The sequence below is a fragment of the Triplophysa dalaica genome, chromosome 11, assembly GCF_015846415.1.
Source record: "Triplophysa dalaica isolate WHDGS20190420 chromosome 11, ASM1584641v1, whole genome shotgun sequence".
In the NCBI taxonomy this organism is placed as follows: Eukaryota; Metazoa; Chordata; class Actinopteri; order Cypriniformes; family Nemacheilidae; genus Triplophysa; species Triplophysa dalaica.
Window position 1 is genome coordinate 21519825 of NC_079552.1, and position 12551 is coordinate 21532375.

Below are 12551 nucleotides of genomic sequence, written 5' to 3' on the forward strand. Positions count from 1 at the left end.
GATTGGTCATCTGAGATGTGTGAAACTCTGCTTTCGTTAGTCAGGTTCTAGTTTCAACTGACAGATAATTGCTGTAATAAATGTATCAAATGTTCCAAGGGATTCATATCTGTTATTCATGGTATTATGTTCTTGACTAAATTTGACAATTGAACAGACTGTGCATGTGATGACTTATACAATGAAATGATGCTGACACGTTTTGGAGCGTAACATTAGACTGAGAATCAACAATCAGTTTAGATCAACAAGATCTTTCCACTTGGAAATTGTGCTAAATGTAGGCTACCTGTACTTAGGCTAGATGTACTGAGACACTGAGACACGTACTTAGACATTTGCAATTTGATGAAATGAATGAGAAATTCAATTCTGTTGTGAACAATTGCCAAGTGGTTTGGAGGTTTGTCCATGTTGTTTTGAGAATGTAATTTCTGTTTCAAGAAATGAGCCAAACCAATGGAGAAAAACTGAAATAAACAATATTGTAATCGTTTATGAACTTGACTATATCACCCTTTGCCTAGAATTTGCTAAATGTGCTCATGTTTTATGAGGCAGCTTCTTGAGGTATCACACTAAGATGCATTTTAAATTGGTAAGCATTGTTTTAGACCAAGTCATGCATTCAATAAAATTACAAAAGTTGTATAAAAAATATGTTGGCACAATCCTATGTGGTTACACTTTAAATTAAGAAACACAAATTCATACTTGCTTATTAACATGCATATTGATTTATCAAAGACTAACTTCAGAGACCCTTCATTCACACATCGCCCTCCAACAATTTTGGAAATGAAAGGGGGCTTGGATCCAAACTGATGAAATAAGGGAAAGTGGCGATTTCCTGTTGAAGCATATTACAAACTAGTAAACCGGGGTGTTTACCATTTCAAAGATTTGTACCTGAGAAAATCTGTCCAATAAATCTTTGTAAAATTATTTAAAATAAATAGTGAACTTGGTTCACTTATTCTTCATTATGATTTTTTTCCACATTTAAGAAAAACTGTAAACTCAAAACTATAAAATCACACAAATTTATAATCCACAGTTTAGTCTGCAGTATAATGTCCGTTTTGTAGCTACTGAAAATCCCAAATAAATCAATTTACATTTGACCACTTTCAGTCTGGTCACCCTTTGAATTTGAAAAATGTTAAGTCACCCTTTGAATTTGCACAAACATGGTCACTGTTTGACTACAATTTGCAAAAATGTGGTCCTGCTTTGCTTAACAAAATAAGTGATGTCTTACCTGAGATGCTTTTAAACAGTATTGAAGGAGTATTTATTACTGGTTACTTTTTACATTAGTTCCAAGTCATACATGAACATTTTTATTTTGTTGATACTTCTATTTGAGTGTAGAAAATGTCTGTCAAATGGCTCAGGGGTAGAGCATTGCAATAGCAGCAAAAAAGACTGTGTGTTCAAGTCCCATGGAACAAATAAAATGTACGGCTTATATGCAATGTCAGTCCCTTTGGATAAAAGTGCCTGACAAATGCATACATGTAAATTTAAACAACTTCAAAAGATTGTAATAAATATTTTAGTTAATTGTTTGTACACGTTTTAATGGTAGTGTCTTCGTCGACTGCTACCTCTGTCTTCATTGTTTCCTCAGCAATTGTAAGTCGCTTTGGATAAAAGAGTCTGCTAAATGCCTAAATGTAAATGTGATTTTTCTGCATTCTCTTTAGGCTGTAGGTATTAAACTCTAAATGGGATTGAAAAATATCTACAAAAAGCATCATGAGTACAATAAAGAGACCTGTTGTATAGAGCTCATAATGCTGTAGTTAACATTGACAATGCTGTTTTATACTAGTTTATAATGTTATGTCAAACACCAAAGGAGTTCAGTTTAAATGAACTCTCTTCACATGAAGCCACGTCTAGTGATCGATTGGTTACAGTTCAGAAACGATCAGTTGTGGCAACTAAATTTACAGTAAAGCCAAACAAAGACTGTAGTGTAAAATGTTGTGATTTCTATCATGAAAAACACAGAGAGGACATTTAAAGGTAAATACACTGTGGCTTCATAGAGACCAAATCTCTTTTACATTTCACACTTGCTCAAACTATACCCTGAGTTCATCCCAGCATAAACAGTACATTTCACCCTTTTACTAAAATGAACTATGACATAACTAACCACTGTTTTTTGTTTTACTTGTAGTAAAACCATTCTAACCACAAATGAACTGAGGCTTGCTATAACTGCAGTTTAACCTTGATGTTTATATTGAAACACCAATGGTAATCCCTACACCCAAAATATGATTGGGTTTGAACGGACACCCTAAGCCCTTGATCACTTGAAATGTGCTGTGCATTATGCAGTTTTATATCAGTATTACTTCTCTAAACCGCCTAATTGATCTAAATTACAAAAATAATTCTGTCCATCGTCACTACACTGCTTTGAATTGTTGTCATAGATCTGAGTGTACATTCAGTGTGAAGCAGACTTGCTACCTCAAAATCGAGGGGTTGGTGTAGTTTTATGCACTTCAACATGACAGGATTCTCTGAGAAAAGTGTCATTTGAGAATACATCTAAAAGTAGAGTTAAACATTGACAACAATGACAAAGTGATGATAGATTAAAGTGAGCAGAGTTTATTGAGCAATTGTTATAGAAACCGATTTGGAGGATGTTATTAGACATTGTCTCCTGATGTAAGTAGATTATTGGAGACCTATATCTACTTCTAAAGATAATAAAACACCCAACATAGGATAAGACAACATGGAAAACAATAGTCATAATAAAAGGTAAAAAGCATGAATAAATAATATATATAAATATAAAGTAAAGATTAGTTAATAAATAAATGGGTAGTAATAAATGTAGTAAAATGTATGAAAAATTAAAAACAAATTATAATAATTAATTTACTGTATGATTTTTTTTCTACTGTGTGTGTGTGTTACATTTATTTTGTTTAGACTGGCTTGTAGGTATATGTTGGAGCATAAACATTTTCAACAACCTATAGCTGAGATGTGAAATAAAAGTATTTCTTTTTTTATATTTTATGCAAAAAAAAATATTAGTTCTGATCTAAATGAGAGTGTTTGTTTATACACCAAAGTGTTCTGAATCTATAAACCTACTGACTGTTATTCTGTCTAATTTAAATACATTCATTAAACAAAACATATATAGAAAATGTTTTATTACGATTAAAGGGAATTTTAAGTTCATTAAAAAACAAAACGATCCTATAACTTATTAAACTAAACAAATATTACATGTGTGAGAATTATGATTGAATTATAATGCGTCTTTAATAATAAATAAAGGGGTAAATAAGAGGAATGATGGAAAAGGAGAGGGACAGAGAAAGCAAGAAGCTGTTGAATGTGTGTCTGTTGAAGCCAGAAACAGAGATGAAATCAATGAATCCAGGCTGGTCACCAGTTGTGTATGATCTGATCCAGGAGTGATATTTAGGCACTCTTGTGTACACACCAGGACACAACTGTTCCCCACAGCCTTGACCAAAACTCACAATTCCAGACTGGATCCACTGGGAGCCCATCTTACTAACCAGCGGCCCTCCAGAATCACCCTGCATACACAAACATTTAACATTTACACTTTCACAACAAGAACTGAAGAAAAGTATTTCAAGTTATTAAAAATATCCAAATAACTTTTGTGTTTCTCTAGTAGTTTTTTAGATAAAATATGTCTGAGATTGTACCTGACAAGCATCTGCCACCATCTTTAGTAACTCTCCAGCACAGATCATGTTGTCTGTGATCACTTTAAAACAGTATTTCTGGCAAATACTGTCGTTGACAATGGGTGCTGGCACTTGCTGCAAGTGTACAATTTTATCGGCTGTAATATGTAGATCAATGGAAGACATTAGTTGAGTTGAGCTTTAGAAACTTTTAAAAAGTGTATGTTAAGATTTCACTCACAGTCATCGACAAGTGTTCCCCATCCTGTGACCCAACTCTCAGTACCTGCAGCGATTGAGCTGTTGGCACCAGCCAGACAGACGGGTCTGATATAATCTGTGAAATTCACTGTAGAGGAGAGCTGCACTAGAGCGATGTTGTTGTCTTTTGTAGAAGTGTCATACCCAGGATGTATGAGCACTTGACTCACTCTTCTGTTTATCTCATTTTGGTTTTGTCCTGTTTGATTTTGACGTCCCAAGTATGCCAGCATGTCACCTAGAAAAACACTGAAAATGGAGAAATGTTTTAATTCCTCTGTGAGCGTTTACTTTTTCGTCTTTGGCTTTTTGTCTAAGCTTTAAACATCATACCCTTTGACGCAGTGAGCTGAAGTCAAAACCCATCTTTTACTGATGAGACTTCCACCGCAGTGATGGTTAGTGTAGGGCAATTTTCGTAGGCTAACTTGCCAAGGCCAAGACCCTGCAGTCGCATGTCCCCGTCCAGAAAGTCTTGTGTTGAGGGAGGCTTTGCCACACACTGAACAGATGAGAGAAAGTGAAAATTGAAATGTCTCACAAACCCAGCAAAACATTCTGTGCAGAATATACTGTAAGTGTTATGGTGTTTACAAGAATTATGACTTACCATCTGACTGACAGAGAGAGCCTGTGAAAACACCAAAAGGATATTAATCAACATAGCAGATTATAGTTATTATAGTAATATGAATATATATATATATATACAAATGTAAAGATCTTATTTTCAAGAAAAGAGATAACTCAGTTGGTTTGTTTTGATTTAAGCCATAATAACTAAAAAAATACAGTTTACTAACACAATAAAAACCTTTTTTTTTTTTAAACGGAGTAATCTCTTTTTGGAAATAAACTATTCATAGGCCCTATTTACATACACTGCCCGTCCCGAGAAATGGTCACACACGCTAATATTTTGTTGGACCGCTTTTAGCTTTGATTACTGCACGCATTCGCTTTGGCATCGTTATGATAAGCTTTGTATTTCATCATAATACATAGTACATAGTACAATACATAGCACATAATACATCATATTATGTACATCAATGTGTTCCACCATAGTGAAGTTAAAAATTCTATTTAAGTTTAGACAATGCTAAAGATCTAAACTGTAAAAGAGCCAAAATGTTCTATTGTATTGTTAAATGTCCATTACGTCGGTAACCAAACATCACTGACACCTATTGACTTCCTAATGGATATAAAACCAGTAAGAACATTTCTCGAAAAATGTTCATTTGTTTAATTGAAGAAGGAGTCATATAAAGGTTTCAAATGTTATGAGGATTAATAAATGAGTGCAGAATGTATATGTTATGGTGAAAACAATAAAATAACTATGGGCTGCATACTGATGAAAGGCTACAGTATAGTAGTTCAATACATCTTGAATGTTCGTAATTCATTGTACTGTAGATAAAAAAGCATTTACACATTAACTGAAACCATGAATAAAAACAGCAAGTATTCAGTCAAGTGCCCAAACTCAGGAATCAGTGTGTGTTACAACAGAAGAATTCAGCTGATGTGTCGGGAATTAAACATTTTCAGATCTCACCTGTTATATTAATGAGAATGGCTCCTGCAACACACAAACACACAGCGGTGTTGAACCTCATCTTCTAGTCTGCTCTGTCTGCTGGGTTCTTCAATTTGCTTGTTATGTAAATATCTCGAGGGAGTGCTCCTAAAAAGAAAACATTTTTTGTAACAAGTGTATGAAGCAATACAATATGGCTCAAAAACATGCAAAATGGTTTGCATATTGTCATTTTGAATATAAGTATATTTCATCTGTAAAATAAATGTTTTACTAACCTTCCAAAACAAAACATATTTTCAACTAAAGCCAAACCTAATGTAATGTCTTGTTTTAAATCAATTAGGTACACAATTTCTCTGACTGTATATGTTTAGCTTATTTACAGTTAATAAGGTTTTACTGAAGCATTTTTTATTATTTTTCCTAAAATTAAAAGCACAAATCACTGTTTATTAGAGATTGTTAAATACAGATCTTAAAAAACTAGAGTTCATCAAAACAAACAAAACATCTATGAACACAATGATTTATTCATTTAAGATAACTTCTATGCATGTTTTTCAAATACAGTTATTGAAGGTGTTATGCTAAAGTTCCCAGTCTATTTATCATATTTTCACTGTTTTCACAATAATTTATGATCAACAGTATTATCAAGCTGTCTTTTGACAAGCATTTTAATAAATTAATAATGCTAGTCAAATTCATCTTTAATATTTTTGTGTATTTACCTTTTCTGACCAATGAATAACACTCAAAATGAAAGTGCAGGGAGGCAGAGTTTGAAAGCATTGTGCACATTTTTTAAATAAGTGCAGAGTTATTCTGGATATTATATGTTAAGAAGAATTTAATATTGATAGTCATGGACTGTAAAAACAATGAAATAACTTATTTCACCTTAATAAAAAATAAGTTTAAAGGACACATTAAAAGTTAATTTCCAAGTTAGTTAAAGCAGCAAATCATTTTTTACAGTTTGTTTTTTAATATCACCCTTTTTATCAATGCAGATTTTGACACATCTACTATGTAAAAATAATTCAGATTTACTAAGACGCAATGATCTTTTGCTTTACATCCTGATTTTGCTTAATGAACTGTCCTAGTAAAAGATGCATTAACTCACCTGTGTTGACTCCTGCTGATCTGTCTAGCTCGATGCTCACAACTGCTGAACTGTTGCAAACCCACTCCTGCATGGTCCATAATAACCTTATGTAACAATGTAGAAAAAAAACAAATGAAGCACATGCATTTCTGCCCCTATGGCCCTTGCATTTCCATTTGTCTTTCCATATGGAAAATATGGGGCGTTGTTCAGAGGCAAACTCTGCATCAGTGCAAACAAATACAGTCTTCCAAAATCCTTTACACTAAATTTGAATACACCCAACTTATAGTACTTCACAACTTCAAAACGTCTAGATGTTTCTGTATCTTTCCTCTAGCCAATGGTAGCATATAGTAACTTTAGTGTGTATTGTACCCACAATTATACATTATAATAACCATTGTTGTAAAACTAGGCCAGACAAAGTGTAACCATGTCTGGCACAACAAAATGGTTACTTCATAATATTTCCAAAAGTTAAGTTTCTATCTAAAGATAATCAGATGTGAACACGTACACTTGTACACTACCAATATATGATTTATGAGTCCACATCAAAACAATAATTTGTTATACTTCAGCGAATATTAATGATACAACATTGTCAGAAAATACTGTATAGCTGTCACTGGGATGATACATTAAAGTATCCTATAGGGCTACTGCAGTTTATCATAGATTATAGGCTACTAAAACTGTGCAAAAGACTAATGTATGTTAAAAAAGTGTAATAATTGCTATAATATAGAACATTTTACTATAGTAAATACTAAAGCATCCTATTGTGTTTTTCATGTGCCAGTATCATGTGCGATTATGTGTGTGTATTACTAGAATGTGTGTGTTGTTGTAGAGGTGTATGTGTATGTGTCAGAGGATCACTTCCATATAAAGGTAATTAAGTTCGTGACATGAAAAGAACATTTGTTCATTACTTTTTATTTAGTTTACTCTTTATTAAACCCCTAATATGTTTGTGTAGTTTTCTTTATTTTATGTAGGCTTTGTTTACTTATGTATTTGTGACAGCATTTCTCTGCATTTCTGAATTTCATATTTATTTGAAAATATTTATTTGTAGATAAAAGAATGTGCCCTGCCCACACTAAACTTTCCTCCGTGTAAACCAGCCACCCTCGATAGGTGGACCCGCGGGACGGATCCGGACCTTTGCTTCGTTCCATCCGGTACGGATTAAATAAACATTTTAGTTGTTTAAATTTAGCCGCGCGTCTACACAACGGTGTATCACATCTTACGAGCTCTCAGTAACATTTATGCAATTTATATAATATCTTTATCTAGTGCCAAACGCGCTTCATTTTAACCATTTCCGCTCCGCGCGTTCTGCTTCTCTCCCGCCAAAGACACATGAAAAGCAGCAGATACGGTTTAACAAACAATAGGGCAGACACGCAGAGCAGGTAAATGGACACACAACAGTAAACAAAATGCAGCAATTTTAAACTATTTGTATCTGTCAGTCTGTTTACTGTTCGCTGTATTTCTCCAACCTTTCGTCCAGATTTGAGATATTTTATGAACTATAACGTTTTTATCTACATTTAGCATTATTGACCTGTATAACATTTGTGACCCTGTGAAAACCCAGGCTAAAGACTCATAAACGAATGAATTATTAGATAACAAGCATCATAGATAGATTTCAAGCATTCATTTTATGATTTCAATCTTTAAAATGGCATTTTTCAGTCAATATTGAAGATTCTGTTGTTATATATTTTCACAGAATATTCTTTCTGCTGGTTGATTTTGTGTAGAAGACAGTAACATGACTTTTGTTGGTTTTTTCACTAGCGAGTCACATTTTGTAATGAACAACGTTCTAATTGAGAAATGATTTAAAGATCCATTTACATTTACATTTACATTTAGGCATTTGGCAGACGCTTTTATCCAAAGCGACTTACATGGCTTTATCTTTTATATTTTACATAGGTATTTGCAATCCCCTTGGATCGACACAACATTGCTCTAACCACTGAGCTACAGGAAAGATAGATTTTAAGTAGGCTAGTTCTGGTATGAATGTCATGGTAGGGCTTATTTAGCAAGTGACTTTGTTTTCTGGTTATTATGAGAGCATTTTAATTGTTAAATTACATTTGTTGTTTGTATGTTGTCAGTAGCTTTTTATTTACCAATATTAATTATCAGACTTGATAAGTGGACGTCAAAATATAAAACAAACGGCCTAATAAAATATCATATACAGTATATATATATATATGTATATCCATGTATATATATGTATATCCATGTGGGCTAAATTGATTAAATATTAATAAATTGTTATTTTCAAAAAGCATGTTTTCTGGACCCCCGTATGGTCCCCCTGGTGTAAACTGCGTGAGGCTAAATAACCAAATATCGCTGTTGTTTGTCCTGTGCACATGTACTGACTGATTTACACCTGTATTGCCTTAATATTTTAAACATATGTTTACTCAATCCATATTACTCCATGTGTCAGTGGGCAGTGAAGATGACACATAAAAGCAAGTGTTATTTTAGGAACAAGAGTCCAGGAGAGATTTGAAGGATTATTGATAGATCTAATGCCAAAAAAAAGATAGATAGATCTAATGCCCTGCATGCATGACTTCCGCGTTTCACAGGAAGAACCCTGAGTATTATTACGTTATAATATTCAAATACGGTAAAACGCCACTTCTATACACCACTGCTGTACAGTACGGTGGCTCTGAACCACAAGTCGTAAAACAAAAAAATTATTGTGGGGAGAAAAATAAAAACAGAGTCCTCGACGCTTTCTGAGCCTAAGTCCAAAGACTTTGTCGGTCTCTCTCTCTGTCTGTCTGATTTTTAACTACAGTTTTATCACATATATTGTATGGAAGCCCATTGTTCGTTTCTGGCAATTAGCCATGCTTTAATTATATTACTTAACGTTTTCTCTTTTTATCTGTAGCAAACCCATTGTTCTTTTCGTAAGCGTTAACATACAGTACAGTAAACGTTGCTAAGTAGGAGGTAACTTTGAACTATGACATGTCAGGTTAGCAGAACTTGTGGAATTTGGTGTAAGCTTACTGTATGTTCATGAAACACTTAAAAAACTCAGAGTTGATACTTGGTCCAAATTCAAAGTAGATTGACATGCCAGAGACATGCCTCCGGTGGGTGCATAAATTACATGTGCATATTGCATAAAGGTACAGACTACACCAAGTACACTAAAGGATTTGACTGTAGGGTGTGGAAATATGTCTTAGCTATGGTAGTCAATTTTGTTCATATCTTTGCTGATTATTGTGCCCTTCCTGTTAGTGTCCCACAGTTACTCTTTGAAAAGGTTGAAACAAGTCCAGAAATTCTCAGAAAATATGAATGGAGATTGAACCTGCAGATTGAGAATAACGGTGATGTGAATGATGGAGCATCTATACCCAGAAAAGGTTACATATTTCATTTAAACCAAAATAGCATCTGCAAAATACATGTGAACAAATCAACTTCCTTTTTTAATAGTTTTCTCCAGGCCGAAACAGTGACATCATTAGTTATGAATGTCAACTGTTTATTTACTTGATGCTAAATAAAAAATGAAATTATAACCTCAGTTGTGAACTCTTGGGTCACTAAAGTATAATTGTTTGTGTCTATAGAGGCTTATTATTATTAAACAAAAAAACTTACCAAGATGTGGGAATACAAAACTGCTAACCCATTAAATTGGTTAAGGTTCTGTTAACTAGTTTGTTTAGTGTTTTGCTTGATTGTGCAGCTTATTAAGATTTTTTTCTATTTCAATAATGACTGTTTAAATAAAGATGTGTTATTTTTCCTAGCTTATTTACAGTTCATTACACTGCAACTTTTTAGAAATTTCTACATTCAACCCATTCTCACTCACAAGGCGTCAAAAACTGAAGCATGGTCAAATGCTTTCCGCGTCACTATAAAGACGACAAACGATACCCCTAGGCGTCAGTATGTTGACAACTTCAAGAACCCCATTGCGTTCAATTGCTTGCTCTATGCGTTAGATAAAGATGCGTATAGTAAATGAGCCCCACTGTAAGCCCTGATATAACTTCTAGTTAAACAGTTTAATTGCAACACACTTAAATTATTTAAGATTTAGTGTAGTACTGTAAAAATGTAAGTATATTCTACTACCTCTGCAGACAGTGTCGAATGTGTTGAAAACTTTAAGTGTAATGGGTTCAATAATAAAAGTTTTCGACTAACGACGCCCCCTACCCCACCCCCTCGCTGATAGCAGTTGCAAAGGTTTCGACGGCGCCATTTTCTTGTGGTCGCAGTAAATGCGAGTTGTTGGTAAGAAATACATTTTTTCATATATATTTCTACCAAGAGGTTGTTATGCGTGTTTAAAAACATCATATATTGAGTATGTCTCGTTTTTAGCACGTTACTCGTGCACCGGTCCCGCTTGAACACATGAAATGACAGGCATAGTCTGTTCATCTGTATTTACCTCTTAAATCTTATCAAAGTGGTGATTTTGAGAAATAAAAACACATTATTTTAACAAATTAAGAGTTATTCGCTTGTCATCTTGCAAGATTAACGTTGCCTCTCGTGCGGTGGGGTGGACACGATCACACGTGTTTAACGTGATATGTTTGGCGTTTCCGTTGCCTTTATTTTGTGCTACGTTTATTGTTCTCTGATTTTGATAAGAGCCGTTTTCAAAGCACTGAAAACAGGCGTCAGACAAGTTGTGATATTTTCACATGCAAATATTTTTACGGTCTCGTTTAACCCTGCGAGTTCGACACGGAAAGTCTGAACTCCCGTGAGACGACGCTTTTTAGTGCGTCTATTTTCTAGCTGTTTCATCGAGAGGTTGTTTGCGAGCGTAGCAAACATACTTTAAACAGATCTATGTCTTTTCAGATGTAAGTTCGTGGGTAAACGTATGTCACTGGCTTGCGACTGACACTGTCCTGTTTAACCCCTTCGAATTAGACACGTGTGCTGTGGTTGTACAGAGTTGTTGGGAAAAATCTCAGAGAGAGCTTCTTTGATGCTCTTGACCGTTTCTGTCCAAGTCTAATGGACATCTTCAGGAAGAAGAAAGGCCTTGCCAGTCAGCTTTTGGCTGAGCTTCTACGTCAAACAAAGGTGGGTTTAAATTTAGTCATTTGGCAGACGGTTTATTTGTCTACATCAATCTACCACTTCTCTTTCCTGTTGTCATTTCACCCGTTTCTTCTCATTTCTTCTTTGTATTGGTAACTTGTCTGTGCACTCCTTCTCCTTACTTCTTTTTTTAATTTTCTCTTCTCCATGCTTAAATCTCTTAATTTAATATTTTGGTCTGTATCATAGCCAAACTGTTGTGTAAAAGATCTGCCATATCTTCCAGACTACTGATCCAACAGATGTTCGGTCCCTTTGCCTTCGTGGACTGCCAGTCATTTTAGGGGATGACCCTTCTGCTTTCTTTAAGACCTGCTCTGTAAGTTTTTAAATGTTGCAGGTACATTACTTTAATAATGCATATGTAGTTTGAGTTTGAAGGACAGTGACACCAAAATTGTATTTATACATTACAAGTACTGGTTGCAAAACTGCCATAAACATGGCTTGGCAGCTAAGGAGAACATTTGTCCTTTTTTTAATGCATGACTTGGTACTGAAAATTATTTAACTGGGATGACCTTGTGAATCTGTTTCTATCTTTTTAGGACATCAATGATGAGGACTCGTACCACCAAATTCCAGTAGGAATCCTCTGCGTTGATGCAGAAAGTCCACAGCTAAACCCTTCCAGAGTGTGTATCATCTTGGAAGGGAATTCAGTGATGGAACCGGACAACTTGCCTCAGGCCTTCGGTCTTCTATTTGGACTCATTTATGCCCTACACTTGGACTATCCAAAGACTATGAAAAACACTTTTTGTTT

The 12551-nt window shown here is 34.5% G+C and overlaps 1 protein-coding gene across 1 annotated transcript; it reads right to left on the minus strand.

Annotated features, from left to right (window-relative positions):
* Nucleotides 1-3305: 3305 nt before the first annotated feature.
* LOC130432031 (chymotrypsin-like protease CTRL-1) lies at nt 3306-6754 on the minus strand. The gene is made up of 7 exons (XM_056761259.1): nt 6647-6754; nt 5533-5661; nt 4579-4599; nt 4302-4470; nt 3949-4217; nt 3726-3865; nt 3306-3590 (listed from the first exon to the last, which is right to left on the minus strand). Exons 2-7 carry the CDS (start codon nt 5591-5593, stop codon nt 3306-3308), a joined length of 945 nt encoding a protein of 314 aa, XP_056617237.1. The 5' UTR covers nt 5594-5661; nt 6647-6754.
* Nucleotides 6755-12551: the final 5797 nt, after the last annotated feature.